This window comes from Vipera ursinii (genome assembly GCF_947247035.1).
Source record: "Vipera ursinii genome assembly, chromosome: 6".
Taxonomy (NCBI): domain Eukaryota; kingdom Metazoa; phylum Chordata; class Lepidosauria; order Squamata; family Viperidae; genus Vipera; species Vipera ursinii.
Window position 1 is genome coordinate 79,410,921 of NC_139515.1, and position 18,320 is coordinate 79,429,240.

The following is an 18,320-nucleotide window of genomic DNA, read 5'->3' on the forward strand; positions in this document are numbered from 1 at the left end:
AAAAGCCCCCCTGGTCACGGCTCCTATGTGATCTTCAAACTGACCCATATTTATGACGGTTGCATTGTCCTGGGGTCATGTGATCCCCTTTTGTGACCTTTTGACAAGCAAAGTCAATGGGGAAGCCAGATCCACTTAACATACTGCGTTACTAACATAACAACTGCAGTGATTCGCTTAACAACTGCTTCACTACTTACTAACTTCACTAACTGGAGTGACTCACTTAACAGTTGTGGCAAGAAAGGTCATAAAATGGGGCAAAACTTTCTTAACTACTGTCTTGCTTAGCTACAATCTGAGTGTAAGTCAATGACTACTTACATATATATATATATATATTTATCCCATTGATTTCAGTGGGGGGAAATGACTAATTAGTCTACCTTCAGCTTAATAAATTACAAGAATAGTTAAGAAAGTCTTAGATATTCAATTAAGTAGCTTATTTCAAATAATAGCATTAGATATTATGGCATATTCCATAAATGTTTGCATAACTACATATATCAAGGTTCTGTCTTGGTTAGAAGAGAAAAAAAGCATGGTGGATTACGTGGGTAGGATGCAGGGATGGAGATTAGTGAGCCCACATTTGAGGTGCAAGTGCTGCCTTGGGGCGGGGTTGAGCTCCCGTCCTTTGCTCCAGCTCCTGTGGGGAAATGAAAGGAGCCCCCAATTGGGTGTTCCCTGGGCAATGGTGATGTCACCGGCTACTTCTTTCAACCCACATGACCCCAGGACAAGTGCCGCAGTGTTTCTGACACAGGTGCAAGCAAGGTTAAAATAGAGAAAAGGAATACCTGAATAAAACAGGTAATCCTTTTCATTATTCTATACAGATTTGGGGGTTTGGTGTAGCTATCATTTTTGAGCAGCTTCCTTTTAGACTTCTATCCACCATTCCTTCTTTCTCTCCCAAGAGAAGTACATACTTGGCATAGCCCCACAGATGACTTGGCCCTATTAGCTGGTCCTGGATAAGGTAAGTGTTGTGTGAAGACGATATGAAGTAATCGCACAGCGGGAAACTCATATCTTGATAAACTGTTTTGTTCTCCATTTTGAATATACTACACTCTTCTGACAGCATGAATCGTATAAAGCCTTCGATGGTCATCTCCTTCTGGCTTCTTGCTAAAGGTGGTGGTGGAATTAAAAGAAACAAGCTCAGTTTTTCAGATTTATGTTCCAAGTGAAACTAGGCAGAGTAGAAATGGTCCACATATCATTTCACCAGTTCTTAAATTGCACATTAAGGCTTACTTTATTTCATGTCATTAAACCCTACATAAGCCTTGTCCAATCAGGAGACCTGCAAAAATTCTAGTTAGTTTAACCAAATATGGACATGGAACCAGGCATAGTTCTTTCATAGGCTTATAGTAGTGTTGAAAAACAAAATTCTTTATTTGGGGCAACGACAATAGTTTCTTTGAGACATTGAGGGAAGTTCTCTTTTATACAGTGTTTCTCAACTTTAGAAACTTTTAAGATATCTAGATTTCAACTCCCAGAATTCCCCAGCCAGTTATGTTGGTTAGGGAATTCTGGAAATTGAAGTCCACACGTCTTAAAGTAGCTAAAGTTGAGAAACACTAAGCTAATACATAACCTTTCTCTGCAGTGCCTTGGTTCTCTCAATATATTTCTCTAAAGCTAAATTGGCCCTTGGTAATTTTGATTCTCCCTGTTATGGGAAACCCAGATACTCCATTAATATCTTGTCTGAAGCAAGACATCACATTAAGTCATAATTATTTCAGCATAGCATGTGACCCGAACAACAGATAGGCTCAGAGGATTCAAAGCATTTTTTCCAACAAGGAAAAGGGCATCTCACTCTTGTGACATAACTCTGGCTTTCTCAAACTCGAGTGTGATATCATGAAGTAGTCACATTGCAATGGTATGATCCTGGTCCCATCATTGGCCCTGCTTGTAGATATTGCTGGTGAAGTGGAGTTTGATCATTTGGAGTTGTCATTTAGCTGGTTGGGTAAACCAGCTCAGTTGTTCCACCATTAATAACTGTCTCTTGCAGCATAGAAGACATAGAAATGTTGCTGGCCTTAAACTGAGATTTACTGCTACCGTGTTTTCAGGCTAGGAGATATAGCTTTTCAGGGCCAACATCAAAAAGGTTTTCACTCTCTTATTTTCCTATTTGTCTAATGGAACCATTTATCCTTCTTCATCTGACTCAGATATTCTTCTGACTGAGATACATCTTTGAATTATAGATGTAGTTTATCAAAAAAAAACACATCCCTACCCTATTGCAAAGAGTGTGGTCGATGACTTAATATTTCACTCAGGTTTGTTCCACAAGATAACCTCACAAACGTGTCCACAAGGTGTGGTTAAAAAAAAATCAAGATGGTGTTCATAGACTGTATCCTGATGATACTTCTGTACTCTCAGCTCATGCAGCATGTTGACAATCACATAAGAGACAGATTTTCCCTGTGTGGATTCTAGAAAATGCCCTTTCAATTCTTTGCAGCCCAAAGATAACTTTCCACAGCTTAGAGACCCAGGGATGATTGAGTGCCGAAATATTAGCTCAGTTCATTGATTCTCTAGGAAAGGCAAAGGTTGTAGGCAAGCAACAGAATGGAGCCACCACAGAGCAGAGAATGTGAAAATAGCTCTTTTAATGATGATAAATGTGACATCATCCTCACTACCTCCGTTCTGCTGTGTTAGGCTTCTAAGTGTTAAGAGTAAGAGAGTGTGTAGGAGAGTGTGTTGAGGCTGGGAAAGAGTGGAAGGGAGAGTAGTGGTAAATAATCAACTGATTAAAGGTGAGTCAGATGGAACTTAGATCAAGTGGGAAGAACCATAAGAAGAAGTGTTTCAAATCATTCAGAAATTCTACCTTAATTAAGATAAACGATGCTGGGGTTTCTTTAGTTCTTCAGTTTTACATTTACCCTTGTGTGGCATTAAAGGAGACTTTTCTGAAGTCTGTATAGTTCTTGCTTCTTGACTGGCTACATGGGGCTTAACAAAGAGTAGCTTCCACAGGGAAGCGGAGGAGCAAAAGAGACAAGATGGGTCATTCCTCCTGTCCATGTGCCTTTTTGCCCTTTTTTTTTCCCCAGTGATGTTCATGGATATCACTGAGCAGTTTCTTAGTCCCTTTTTTCCTCCATTTTAAATCTGAATGTGGCTGTGTGCCAACAGTGTAATAACAACTTTATAATTATTTTTAACAGTTAATATATTACTAATAAATTCTTAATTGAATTAGCTTTCCAGATAAGAAGCGTTTAGTTTCTCTGATATGCATATTTTTAATTGGTTAAAATTGCATTGCTTCTGTCTAAAGCTCTTTTTACCAAATCTAAAATTAGCCTGCTCTTATTTTTACTTTTTTAGGATTGTACATGTTTTAAAAAAAAATATTCAGAAGAGTGGGTTCCAAATGCGGGGGGGGGGGCAAAAATACAGCATCTCTTTAAAGCAGGTAAATCTGTAAAAAGGCAGCTACTTTAATGAGCCACGTTAAAGATGTGGTTGTTTTAATGATGAAGCTCATTTAAGGAGACATGCTAATGAATTTATTGAGTTGCATTAAAGACATGGTTATTCAAAAGAGTCGACTTCTTAAAGCTAATATTTTTTTTAGTTTTTCTAGAATTCATCATCCAAAAGTAGCTGCTTTAAAGAGATGCTGGTCTTGCCCGCCTACACGTTCTGAAGCATCTCCTCAAATAATTTTCAAAACATTCACAGTTTCATTTCTTAATGTACAGTTTTACTGATCTTGGTACTTTTTATCCTTTTCTTCAAGCAATTTCTTTCCATATCCCAACCTAGATTATTATTTTTTATCTGTTCATTGTGCTCAATATGCTTTTTTTATCTCTATGCTTTTCACTTCCACCTCCTCGATCCAGCTTAGTGTGGTTTTTTTTCCCTCTTATTGAGATACATTTCAAAAAGTATCCCCTTTTTATTCTTCTCTCCTTGAAAATAAATTGTGCCTGCAAGTGACAGACTGGCTTGTAACACCAAAAGGCATAATCCCAACACCATGGGCTATATCCATTACGGGAAATCTCTTCTCTATTTCTGTCCCTCCCTTGTTTTTTAAAACTTTGTATTGATTCCATCTGTTACACAATTGTGCTTCAAAATGATATTGGAAGCCTGAATTCTGTTTTAAACTCAAGTACCCTCTTACTTTCATGACCCTTATCACCTCCAATTCCTTTTGATTCATGTCTCTTGAAGTTTCTTTAGCTGTGAACCTTTGATCCAATACTTTTGCAAAAAGCTGAGAATATTCTGGATACCAGATTTAGTATTTAGTATTTTATTAAATTTGTATACCGCCCTTCTCCCGAAGGACTCAGGGCGGTGAACAGGGCATATATAAATAGAAAATACAAAAATTAAAAGAGAATTAAACAATTGCCCAGATAAAAACAGTAACAGTATAAAAACCCATTAAAAACCCTAACGTCCCCCATCAGGCCAGGCCAGCTTGTTCAAATAAATGGGTCTTTAGCCCGCGCCAGAAGGAGCGAAGATCCGGTGCCGTCCGGAGCTCAACCGGCAGTTGGTTCCATAAAGCCGGGGTGCCCACAGAGAAGGCCCTCCCCCTGGGGGCCACCAGCCGACATTCTCTGACCGGAGGCACCCTGAGGAGGCCCTCTCTGTGGGAATGCACAGGGCGGATGGAAGTTGACGCCGGCAGCAGGTGGTCCCCGAGGTACTCCGGACCCATGCCATGTAAGGACTTAAAGACCATAACCAAAACCTTGAATCTCACCCGGATGACAACTGGTAACCAATGCAGCTCGTGGAGCAAAGGTGTAACATGGGAGTACCGGGAAACTCCCAAGACAACTCTCGCGGCCGCATTCTGTACCAGTTGGAGATTAAGTTTGTAATAGTCAAAGTGTATGTCACACAGAATGTTGACTTATTCAGGGCTACAATCCAGAGTTCCACCCATTACACCAATTACAGTGGTTTATTTTGTCAATAAAGTTCAGACACTGAGGGAAACAGAATCACTCCAAACCCTATAGTATTGTTTAGCAGGAAAAGAATTGTCTCCGTTTTTGCAAGTCACACTGAGCCCAAGGTTCAGAATTGGGCTAGATGTAGCTGAGAGCTTGGAAGCCGCAAGAGAGGATGTATACTTTGATATGAAAACTACCTTCCCCTGCTATATTTTAACAGAATAAGAAAGCAAACAAGAGCACTGCTCAAGTAACAGATAACACCTAGATATTTTATATTTAGGTTATTCAGGCTATGCAATGGTTCAGGAATTTGCTACAAGTTCAAAACAAGTTTCAGAATCTGCTGGAAATGCAAATATAGCATTTGTCTACAGCTCTTTAAAGCAGCTATGTCTTTCCCTGGAGGGTAGTATAATGTAAACATGTATGTATAGTGCTACATTTATATCTCTAATCTGGAGCACTACACAGTTCCAACCTTTATCTCTCTCTGCTCCTGCAGCAGTATCCCAGTTCTATCTTCCTAGCAAAATCATCTTAGAACTTGTTGAAGGCTAGACGTCTCCTGCCAACCGTGCACAAGGATCAAGGGAAATGGTAGCCCAAAAAACAGAAAAGCTGCCTAGAGTCCATTTTTATCCATCGCACAACCTGGCCAGTTAGCATTAGAGATTTGGATTCAGAAGGTATTAGAAATGAGCTCCTGAGCAAATGCTGAATCTAAAAGATGATCAAATAATTAAGCAGCACTATTTAAGTTCTCTGAACTTGTTTGTTTTCCTGCAGATAGTTCATTTCTCGGTAAGCTAATATTGTTTACCTGGTGCTGTTTCATGCTTATGTGGAAACATAACATCCCTAGTAGTTAAAGTCCCATTAAGCAGAAGAAACAATCAAGGAAGAAATAAGACCCTAACCAAGGAACTATCAGAGAAGAAGACTGACAGGGAAACTCTGCTTTGCAATGACTAGCCAAGTGTTGAACTTGTGCAAGGAAACAGCCATGCTCAGAAAACATTAAGGATCCAACAGTGCAACCTTGAAGTGCATATCTTCTCTACTACTTACCCACTTAAAAAAGGAAATATTCATAATACATAATTCAGATGCAGAGTATGCCTCATTGCAACTATTACTGAATCTGTCTTGGGCCCAGTACTCCTCAATATCTTTATAAATGATTTAGTTGAGGGAATGGAAAAGGAACTCATCAAATCTGCAGACAACACCAAACTAGCAGGAATAGCCAACACTCCAGAACAGGGGGTCTTCAAACTTGGCCCTTTTATGACTTGTGGACTTTTATCACTTGTGGACTTCAACTCCCAGTGATAAAAGGGCCAAGTATGAAGACCCCCCCTGTTCCAAAAGATAAGCTCAAAATACAGAAGGATCTCGACAGACTTGAACCCTGGGCCCCATCTAACAAAATGAAATTCAGTGGTGAGAAAAGTAAGGTTCTCCATTTAGGCAAAATACACAGATATAAAATAGGTGGTACCTGGCTCAATAGTAATCATTGTGAGAAGGATTTTGGAATCCTAGTTCACAATCACTTAATTAGTAGTGTGCTGCAGCTGACAAAAAGATCAACACAGTTCTAGGCTGCATTAACAGAGGGATAGACTCAAGATCACATGAAGTGTTTATAATGCCTTGGTAAGACTGGTTGAATATTGCATCCACTTTTGGTTCCACAATACAAAAAAAAGAGATGATGAGACTCTAGAAAGAGTGCAGAGAAGAATGACAAAGACAATTAAGGGACTGGAGGCTAAAAGAACAGTTGCATGAATTGGGTATGTGTTTTTTAATGAAAAGAAGGACAAGGGGTGACATGCTAGCACTGTTTCAACGTCCAAGGGGCTGCCACAAAGAAAAGGGGTCAACCTATTCTTCAAAGCACCTGAAGGCAGAGCAAGAGCAATGGATAGAAACTAATCAAGGAGAGAACTAACCTCTAAATAAGGAGAAATTTTCTGACAGTTAGAACAATTAATCAGTGGAATGGCTTGCCTCCAGAAGCTGTGGGTGCTCCATCACTGGAGGATTTTAAGAAGAGATTGGACAACCATTTGTCTGAAATGGCATAGGATTTTCTGTTTCAGCAAAGGGTTGAACTATAAGATCTCCAAGGTCCCTCCCATCTCTGTTACTCTGTTTTTTCGAATGCTAGTAGGCATTCACTGCATTAGAAATGAAAGACAGTGGAGGAGTCCTCCTGCCCAAACTACATCTTGAACAGAGGGAAGCACAAAAGAGAGAGAGGGAGAAAGAGGTAGGAGGTTTTCTGCTGTTTTTTTTAAACCCAAAGATTCACTGACAGATGAAAAACAGCCAGAAGGACAACTGATAAAGACCCATCTCACAACCTTGCTCTTGCCTTTGGCCCTAGTGATCAGAAAGCTTCTACAGACAAAGAGATGGGTGCTATCTCTGTCACACAGGAGCCCCTGCATTCGCACAACCTAAGAAGTTTGATTTTATGTAATACTGTTTCCTTTTTAGGTAGCCAAGCATGCTTTTTAAAATTTATTTCAGTTTCAAGGCTATCCAACTCCATAGCAACCCCGGGTGGCTTACAGATAAAACAATTAAAAGAAAGCATATCAAGGGGGGGGGGAGAAGACAAATGACCAGAAGACAGAATCAAAAACACAAACCGTAAAAAAAAACCCACTTCAAAGGGACTCAACCACCCTCCTAGCCCTAAGCTTGAAGGAACAACCAGGATTTTAGCAGTTTGCTGAAAGTTTTTTTTAAAAAATAAATCTCTGGGGAATATTGTCCCCCAGAATGATGTGAATCTGCAACTTTGGGATTAGTTTAATTCTGTAAAGCCAGAAAAGGGTTTATTTTAATAGCTACTTTAGGAGAACAAACCTAGTTAGATCATTTTGCATTAGGGTTACTTTCAATGAGGTGAGCGGACACGTAAACGTAATTGCTGAATAACAAACACATTTTAAGTCCTGTTGTAAGTCAATTAATACAATGGTATGTGAGAATGATCTTGAATGAAACAGGAGGAAGATCCGCAGACTAGACGATGGTCAGTTAAGCCAGAAGAATAAATGGGGCTGTGGTGAAAGACTCAGAAAGGGCTCTCCTTAGATTTTTGGATTTTTGTAAAAGCAAGTTGGGGAGAGAAATACTTTCAGACTTTCAAGATATATCCTTAATACAGGGAGTTCTCGACTTCAAACCCTTAGTGACCATTCAAAGTTACAACTTTGTTGGAAAAAAGTGACTTATGACCATGTTTCATATTTTTGATCTTTGCAACATTCTCAAGATCGTATGGAATCAGGAGTCTAGTAGCACCTTTTCAGACCAGCAATGAAAACAATGGGTTTTCAACACATTACCATATTTTTAATTGATAAAATACATGTAGTCTCTCTGACACATAACCTCCATCTGTAGAATTGCCTTGTCTTCGCTTCATCCAACTTAAATCCTACATCAGTTTCAACCACAACTTCACAGTCTGTGAACTGTAGCTCCCCCCCACACACACACACTCCCCCAAACCTTATGCCTCTTAATAAAAATTGTTACTCCGAAAAGGTGCTACCAGACTTCTTTTGATCTCAGATCAGCCTGGGGGGGGGGGAAGACTCTGGAAACATCAACACAATTGCCAGTTAAGGTGTTAAGACTTCAGAAACTAGATTCACAGATTGCACTAAGCCTTGATTTGAATAAGCAAGAAGCGCTGGAGAAAATACAGTTGCTCGGGGTTAACAAGATCATAAAATCGCAATGGTTAGATTCCTATAGCAACAGGACAAAAAGAGAGAAGAAGTCCATGGTTTGACACATTATACTGTAGGTACCCCAACTTTTCTTGGCAACCTGTGAGCCTCAAAACTAGATATTTTTACCCTAGGTCCTTTTTTTCCTTAATAGTTTAATATCTGTTTTTTTAAAAAAAAATATCCCCCAAACACCTGCTTTCCGTAGCCTCCAGTCCATCCCTGCACTGATAAAGAAATTTCATTGCACTTCACCTAAAGCTAATGGAGATCAGTTCCTCCCGTTGGCTTCAAAGGAAGAAAGTCCTTTAACAGAAAAAAACGGGAAGTGAGGCAATGTTTTTCTCTATTTTCCCTACTTTCCCTTCAAACCTGGCGTCGCTCTGCGAGTTTATTTCTTTGGAGTTACAGACCAATGAAACCCCTTAACCTGATTTCCACTCTTGATAATATATGAGTCCTTTAAAAAGAAAGGTGAAATATTTTGGTAAATAACGATAACCACAGTGGTTCTCAAATTATGGCTACCAAATCTGGTCTGCATAAAAATTTCGGATAATCAGCAGGTCACAACAAAGAGGGAGGATTCCCTTCCCCTCTTTGCTATCTTTTAGTGGTTATTTAGGTTTTTGAAGTCCAGATCTGATTGCCCACATGCACCAGAAATAATAAAATATCTAATCCCTATTTACCACTACCATTCCTTCCATTTCCTTCTTCTGTACTTCCGAATCCTGGTACGATTGTTAAATTTATAAGTATGACAAAAGAGAGAAGTAAGAAAGAAAGAATCACACAGATAGTCCTCAACGTATGACATAGCAACTGTTTGAAGTTATAACCTACCTGAAAAAAAGCAAACCTGGATTCAAAGTTCCAACCATTGCTCTCCCATCCCCCTCTGTGGTCACGTGATCGCGTTGGGTGTGCAACAACATGGCCACACGTATAGGCACTTGCAGGCCTCACAGTCATATTATGGCTGCCTCTTAGAATGTTTTTGCTGAAAACCTGCCCTTCTTTTGGTTTTTGGCAAAACCATGCTATATAGCAAATGTCAGAATCCATTTATATCACATTTCATAAATGTATAGGTAGAACAATGTGCTTATTCTGGGGATTCTGCCATCTCTCCGAAGGGGGGGGGGAGAAGGTAGATTTTAGGCATCTTCAAACAACAGGGAACATTTGAACACAAAAGGAAGCAATAACCATAAAACCAAGGAGAGTTCCCTTTCCCATGGAAGGGCCTGACATCTGACCAAATGGATGAGGGGAGGGGCTGAAATGGGAATGCTTTATATAGGATTGAAATGTAACTTTGTTAGATTCCGTCTTGTATTGCCACAATCGATTCCATCCTAGTAAACATTTTCCTTTTGGACTAAACTTGCATCCAAGAGTTCTTATTTCCTAAGATGTGGATTGAGGTGGGTCCTGACAGTAGATGGAATCTAACAAAGTTACATTTCAATCCTATATAAAGCATTCCCATTTCAGCCCCTCCCCTCATCCATTTGGTCAGATGTCAGGCCTTCCATGGGAAAGGGAACTCTCCTTGGTTTTATGGTTATTGCTTCCTTTTGTGTTCAAATGTTCCCTGTTGTTTGAAGATGCCTAAAATCTACCTTCTCCCCCCCCCCTTCGGAGAGATGGCAGAATCCCCAGAATAAGCACATTGTTCTACCTATACATTTATGAAATGTGATATAAATGGATTCTGACAGCAAACAGTAAACAATAGCACAATTAACAACTGTGGCGTTTGCACTTATGACTGCTCCTTTCTCATAACAACCACTGCAAAAACAATCATATATTTAATGACCATTCTGACTTATGACCATAATGGGCAGGTTCCATGACGGTCATAACGTGAGGACTACCTGTATTGCTAAGGGTAGCAAATCCTATAGTAGTAAACTTTTTGGCATACCAAACTTTACTTTACTGGTTCCAATATTGGTGAAACCAATTCCCACAATAGGCACAGCAAACAGGTCATGGTTGGGAATTATGGGGGAATAACCGCACATATTTGAAATTTATTAGATTGGGTAAGGCTGTACAACATTACTTACTTTAGGAGTGCTTGTAATTGCTAGCATGAGTAGCAGCAGGTCTAAGCACTTTCAGAGCTGATAAAACTTTGAAACCTGAGTGTGCTAAAGCAAATAGTAAATTATGCCAAATACTGTTCTGAGGGGTCCGGAAAAAGTGTTGAAATTAATCTCATTTAGGATTTTTGCACATCTGGAGTCAGCAATTTATGCCTTCTAGAAGGATTTCTCTTTTATGTGTTGTTGTTACCTAAATCAAGGATTTTCAAAGTTTTTCAGGCAATTGAACTTGTTACTTTTCAAACAAAAAATTCCCCGAGCCCTTTTTCGAGTTGCAAAAAGCTCTCACAATAGGAAATCAGCAGTAAATGAAACAGGTCCCAATTGCTGCCTGTCCATAGTGAGAATCACCGCCCAAGAAAGAAGACTGTGTCTGCCTAAAACATCCATTTGGCCTTGCTCCAGGAAAGGGAGCAGGCAGGGCTTTTATTTATTTATTTTATTTAGTGTATGGCATCTACAGAGGTCATGCAATCACTGATGTGCAAATATTAGTTTAAGTGAAACATCATCAAATAAATATTTATTTTATTTTAATCCCATTTATATCCCGCCCTTCTCCGAAGACTCAGGGCGGCTTACAATTTAAGCACAAACCAATGTGCTTAGCAGTAGCCTTCATTCTATGTATATGCCTGCTTATTAGGGCTTTCGGCCCCCGCCAAGCGGCATTATTACAAAGTCAGCTTAATTGCCCCCCAACAATCTGGGTCCTCATTTTACCTACCTCGGAAGGATGGAAGGCTGAGTCAACCTTGAGCCTGGTGGGATGCGAACCTGCACTAATTGCAGGCAGCTGGTGTTACTTAAGGAGGCGTTAGCCCGCTGCTCCATATATACATATATGTATATGCATACATATACAGAGGCACAATGGCTCAGTGATTAAAAGATGCTGAGTTTGTCGGCTGGAGAGCTGATAGCCTAGGTCAGGCAATGTCAAACCCGCGACCTCACGTGATGTCGCATGACATATCGTGACTTTTTCTCCATTGCTGGCAATGGGGTGGGCACGGTTTCTGTGTAATGCATCCAGCCCGCAGGCCGGCAATTTGACATGCCTGGCCTAGGTTGTCCATGCAATAGGGTGAATTCCCATTACTTGCCTCAGCTCCTGCACGCCTAACAGTTTGAAAGTATGCAAATGCAAGTAGATTAACAGGTACCACTTCGGTGGGAAGATAACAGTGTTCCGTGCACCTTTGGCGCATAAGTCATTCTAGCCACATGACCACAGAAGTGTCTTCGGACAACGCTGGCTCCCTCAGTCAAGAAACAGAGATGTGTATACTTAATGTCACAAGTGTTAACTGCAGCGAGAGTTGTATTTGCTCAACATTGAAAAGATGAAGAACTACCAGTGGAGGAAGAGATAGTTAAGAAAATTAAGATTTTCTTAATTTTCTGTGAAGAAATTGGAGAGACTGACACTGAAAATGAAAGAGAAAGAAGATTCGGAATACTTTAGAACATGGGATACCTTTTATCAATGGCTAGAAAAACGAGGTAGAGAGAAAGGAGTTTAACATGTATTAGTAAGCTAAATATTGAAACCCAGTCAATACGTTGCTGATAAAATATTAAGGATTTGTGATTATAAAAAAATAATAAAATATTGGAGGCAAAAAAAAGAAATGGAGATGAGCACCATGCCTAGAGTTGAACTCATCTGACAGGGAAACCTTTACCTTTTTATACATAGACACACACACACACACACACACACACATAATAGTATGTGGACAATACAATATATGAAATAAAATACTAAATTAAGATAAAACCATAATAAAATCCCCATAATATGGCACCATAAAGTCACAATGGGATGGAATTATAGTTTGTTATATAAGGAAGCTAACCATCTAACTGCTTCTGATGTGGCTGTGGTGTGACCATCCCGGTTGCCTTGAAGTTTCCTGAGGAAACGTTTGTGTTATCGTTTGTTTTGGAGCACCACAGTCACACTGTGGGCTCTCAGCCATTCCCCACTTAAAGAGCTTTGCCTGTTCTGAGTCTATTCAGGTGGCTCCGTATTTTGGGGGAGAGGGGGGCTGCTGCATTCTGGAAGTGGTTTTGTTGGATCTGTATGATCTGTTTGGTTATGGTTATTAAAAGTCGCCTATTTTAATCACCATTCTTCATCTATATCGTAAGGCTGTGGGTATGTTATCCCAGATTGGTTTCCTAGACTTAAGCCTGGTGTGAGGTATGGAGTCTACTATTTTATGTATTGGTACGGCCTGTTTATCTTATACCAGTCTCAAACTAAAGGCAGGACTGAATTTGTGGAAAGCAAGGAAAACAGGGCCCCAGTAACAGTTGTGATGTTGTTTTTTTGAAGGAGAACTCAGCACAACCAAGGTGGTTTTTGTAGGTGAAGGTGATGGCCTTCATTTCTCTCCTTTCTGCTCTACCTTAGGGGAAAAAAATGTTTTGGATGTTCCTGCTGTGCCTGAGTTAATTTGGAGCATAGAGGGTTGGTTGACCTTAGTCTTTGATGAATCCTATCAAGTTTTGGTGAAACAGTTTGGAAAATTCTGATGTAGTTGGTTTCATTCTGTAATTCTCCCCAATTCCAACCCTTTTACTAACCGTGGCTATAGGAAGCATCTGTGTATTCTTTTGATGAAACAATGTGTTGTCCTTGTGTGATTATTGTGCACTGGGAAATGCTGGGCAGCTTATAAATTTGATTGAGAAGGAAGAAGGCAAGGAAGAAGGCTTAAAACAGACCAACATTCCAAGTTCCTAACACTGGGGAAATCTTTTTTCTGGGAGGTTATTTTCCACAGCCACATCTGGACTATGTTTTCAAAGTCCATCTTCTCCTTTTTAGCTTCCTCCACCAATAAATCTGGTCTCGTTCTGTTTGATTTTGGAGTTATCCTGCTGGTGGACACCCAAAACCCCACAATCTTAGCATAATTTCCTTCCAATAGTCTGTGGGGTTGGAAAGAATAACAAGGGACCCAGCAGATTGAAGGCCATCGCTTTCCCAGTGAACTACTTAGTTGTTTGTTTTTTTCAAATGGACAGAAGGCATTTGTGATTGTTTACCATTAGCAGAAAAAGCTCAATAAAGCTAGAGTTAAGCGGAACCCCTTTCAAGCCTTAAAGTGGAGGTTTCAGGTGGAATGCTAAGCACATCGTCCCAATAAAATCAATGAATGTAAGAAATCCAATTGTTGTCTAAGCTCCCAATTATGAATTGAATTGGAAACAGCTCTATAGCCCATGCATCAGGGTTTTTTTTTATTTACCTAAGCTTTCTAACTCTGCTGTATTTTCATATGGACATTTGTATAAAGGTAAAGGTAAGGGTTCCCCCGCACATGCGTGCTAGTCGTTTCCGACTCTAGGGGCCGGTGCTCATCTCCGTTTCAAAGCCGAAGAGCCAGCGCTTGTCCGAGGACATCTCCATGGTCATGTGGCCGGCATGACTAGATGCCAAAGGCACACGGAACACTGTTACCTTCCCACCGTAGTGGTCCCTATTTTTCTACTTGCATTTTTACATGCTTTCGAACTGCTAGGTTGGCAGAAGCTGGGACGAGTAACATTCTGCTACGCGGCACTCGGGACTTGACCCGCCAAACTGCCGACCTTCTGATCGACAAGCTCAGCGTCCTAACCCACTGAGCCACCGCGTCCCTTGGATATTTGTATAAAACATTCCTATTGGTGAAACACTCAACCTTTCCCATTGCAACAGTTGATTTTTCTGAACTACTTTTATTCCCGTCGAAAAACATGTGGCCAAGTAACCATTGTCAGAAACGAACCCAGAGTGCAATGGTGATATACCTCATAATCTTCTGAATCGTATTTTATTCAGCAGGTATAAATCATTACACATAGTGGAGCTGATTGCTGCCTGCTTCCTGTAGCATGTACATTAAAAAAATATCATAATATAGCTGCGAAATCAGGAATATGAGAATGGCCACGAATGCTACTTCTAACAGAGAATCTTGCAAACTTCATTTAAAATATAAAAGGTATGGATGAAACAATGTACTGCCTAACCCTTCTTGTTGATTTTTTTTATATATATCTGTTACCAGCAATGTGTGAAAACCTGGCATCGTATAGGAATTCTATAGGAGGAAAAAAAAAACATCCTGCGGCCAAGAAGGCTCCCCACTCATTTGCACTGCTCAGGTGACCCTGAGGACACAGGTAAACCTCCAAATGACCTCAACCACTCTCCAAAAGAATGCAAATGACCCGCTCTCTGCAAGGAATATAAATCCTTCCTTTCCCCCACCATCCCGTCAGAGCTGAAGAAGCTTCTTGGATGAGAAGTGAAATGTCTTCAAAGAAAAACAAGAAAGTCCTGTTGCCTCGTGAAAAAGCACCTTTGGGATAACCATGACCTGGATGACCTCCATGGACACCAGGCATTGTATGTGATACCCAGGCGTTCTGCAGAATGACAAGGACTATTTAGGCAAAGTATGAAAAAAGAGCCATGGAAAGGGTTAGGGTTTATTGAAAAGATGTATATCAGGGGTGTCAAACTCAATTTCATTGAGGGCCGCATCAGCATTGCAGTTGCCCTCAGGGGGCTGGGTGGGTATGGCCTGGGTGGGCGTGGCCTACTGGGTGGCCGTGGCTAAAGTGCGTATGGCCTGCTGGGTGGGCGTGGCCAGCTCTACATCGTTTGCATCAAGGGTGCCTATGGGGGCCTGGGCAGGAGTGGGACAGATCTGAGGGTCTCTGGCAGAAGGAGGGTCTCTGGGCCAGGGCCAAGGCAGTGGGGGCCATTCCTTCACTGTTTCCAGGATGGCTTCGCGGGCTGCATGAAACCAGTTCGCGGGCCGGATCCGGCCCCCGGGCCTTGTGTTTGACATGTCTGATGTATATGAAAACGATAGAAAAAAAATGCAAAAATAAAATACAGGACTTCCTTACAGAATTTACTTGTTGCAATAAGGAAAGCTAGAACGGCACTTTACTGGAAATAGTTTATACTTTTCCAGTTTGCCTTTTGGCATTGCACAGAATGCCTAGGAAGTATGTGACATATTAAGCATTACACACTTTTGACGTTCCATTTTTGGCATTCTATGGATTTTGCTAGGCATTCTATAAAATACCTAATTTCACAGATTGGCGGTAACCTATAACAATTGTTTCGATGTTGCGTGAGTTCGTTGGAGGAGGATGGTCACAAAAGCCAGAACTAGCAATGAAGTGCGGATATTATGATAGGTTTCTGTGACAAGGCAGTGCAGTGGACTAATCTGGATGTCATAGGCTAGTATTATAACAGCTCTTTATATCAAGAACAGTTATGGTAATCAGTAGTATTAATGATCAATGTATTGACTACTTTTTTTAAAATTAAGCCATGGTAAAGGATGGGAATGTGACACTTACTGCAACAAGCTAATTGGACAGGCAGGAGTTTACAATAACAGAAATACAGATTAAAGCTTCCACCCAGTGTAGTAGTTTTGTTTATTGTCATGTAAGTGAGCAAAAGAACTATGCTCATCTACTAAATTTAAAACCCAAATAAAGTTACAGTAGCAAGAATTAGTGCTAAAGAAGGAATTAACCGTATAACAGTTCATATTTTTATTTCATTATCACCATTTATATACATTATTGATACAAACACACAAGTTCTCCAAGAGAGAACAGGAATCAGTTAATTCATGCAATTCCATAAATACAGTTCCATAAGATCGCATACGGCTTTGTAAAAACTGTACAAAAAACAACTTTGCAAATATTTTGTATATAAATATATTTCTACACATAATCATTGTATAATATGAACATCCAAGCTTTTTTAAAACAGTGTAAGAAAAATAAAGTGATACAGATAGTCCTTGAGTTAGAACACTTCATTTAGTGATCCTTAGAAGTTATGACAGCATTGAAAAAAGGGACTTATGACTGTTTTTCACGCTTACGACTGTTGCAGTATCCCCTCGGTCACGTGATCAAATTCAGACACTTGGCAACTGACTCAATTTATGACGGTTGCTGTGTCACGTAATCACCCTTTACGACCTTCTGACAAGCAAAGTCAATGGGGAAGCCAGATTCACTTAACAACCGTGTTACTAACTTTATAATTTCAGTGATTCACTTAACACCTGTGGCAAGAAAGGTTGTAAAATGGGGCAAAATTCACTTAACCCTCTCACTTAGCAACAGAAATTTTGGGCTCAGTTGTCGGGGACTACCTGTATTTTTAGGCCAACCCAATGTTAAATATAGAGCATTTTTTTTTAAAACCCAAGGATTATATAACTTGGCCTCAATGTTTTAAATGAACACACCATCACATTACAATTACTGGTTAACTTTTAGATGAAGTCACTTTAGAAATCAGTGAAGCTGTGTACGTGCCAAAATCACAAAAACTTGCAGAAAGTTTAAAGGGCCTAATGTACAAAAAATAGTGGGGGGGGAACAGTTTGACTCTTAAAACAGGGTTGAGAAATGTTTTAGATTTTGTTGGTGTGTTTTTATTTATGATCAATTTAGTAATACTGAAACATATTCATATTTATTTATTTATTTATTTATTTATTTATTTATTTATTTATTTTAATCCCATTTATATCCCGCCCTTCTCCGAAGACTCAGGGCGGCTTACACTAATTTTGTTAGTGTTGTAAGCTTGCCTATAATACCTCCAAGCGTGGTAAAAAGTCAAATCCTTCTGAGGTAGGTAAAATGAGGACCCAGATTGTTGGGGGCAATAAGCTGACTTTGTAATAATGCCGCTTGGGGTGTGTGTGAAAGCCCTAACAAGCAGGCATATACATAGAATGAAGGCTACTGCTAAGCTTGTAAGCTGCCCTGAGTCTTCGGAGAAGGGCGGGATATAAATGTAATAAAAAAAATATATTATTCCAATTTCAGATAGTCATCGATTTACAACTATAATGGAGCCCGCCATTAAAAGCTCCATGATCACTAAGAAACCTCCAGTCATTAAGCAAACACCACAGTCATTAAGGAGATCCATTGTTCGCTTTGCGCCTTTTTGCCGAAACTGGAAGTAAACACTGGTTTTCGGTAAAGCCATTGTAAGTGAAAGTCACATGACCACAGGACAATATTAAGACAGCCGTAGTGGGGGCCATTTGTTCAGTACATGAAATGGGTCACGTGAGTGTACTGGGTGGGCATCAGAAGTGTGGAAACAGATCATAAGTACCTTCTGAGGGACATCCCTCATAACTTCAGTCATTAAACAACTGGTCATAAGTGGAGGACTACCTGTAATGAGGCTGTCTCACAATAACAGAAAGCTGAAATGCCCTTACCAATGAAAATTTGTCTTCTTTTTTAAAATTTATTATAAATCAGTTGGTTATTTTTAACTGGGTGGCAGTACATTTTGGACAGCAAAGAGAAATCATTTATATAAGACATTAACTCTTATGTCATTACAGGTTTACTAGAACATTATATTCAAGTGTATACATAGG

The 18,320-nt window shown here is 40.0% G+C and overlaps 1 protein-coding gene across 1 annotated transcript in view; it reads right to left on the bottom strand.

Moving 5' to 3' along the window:
* LOC310642675 (1-phosphatidylinositol 4,5-bisphosphate phosphodiesterase zeta-1-like) overlaps positions 1–18,320 on the bottom strand; it is a gene marked incomplete at both ends in the record, with an annotated part of 51,382 nt that overhangs the window by 27,761 nt on the left and 5,301 nt on the right. The window contains one exon of the mRNA XM_083366561.1: positions 936–1,137. Coding sequence (XP_083222687.1) covers positions 936–1,137 — 202 coding nt within the window. The remainder of the gene's footprint in view (positions 1–935; positions 1,138–18,320) is intronic.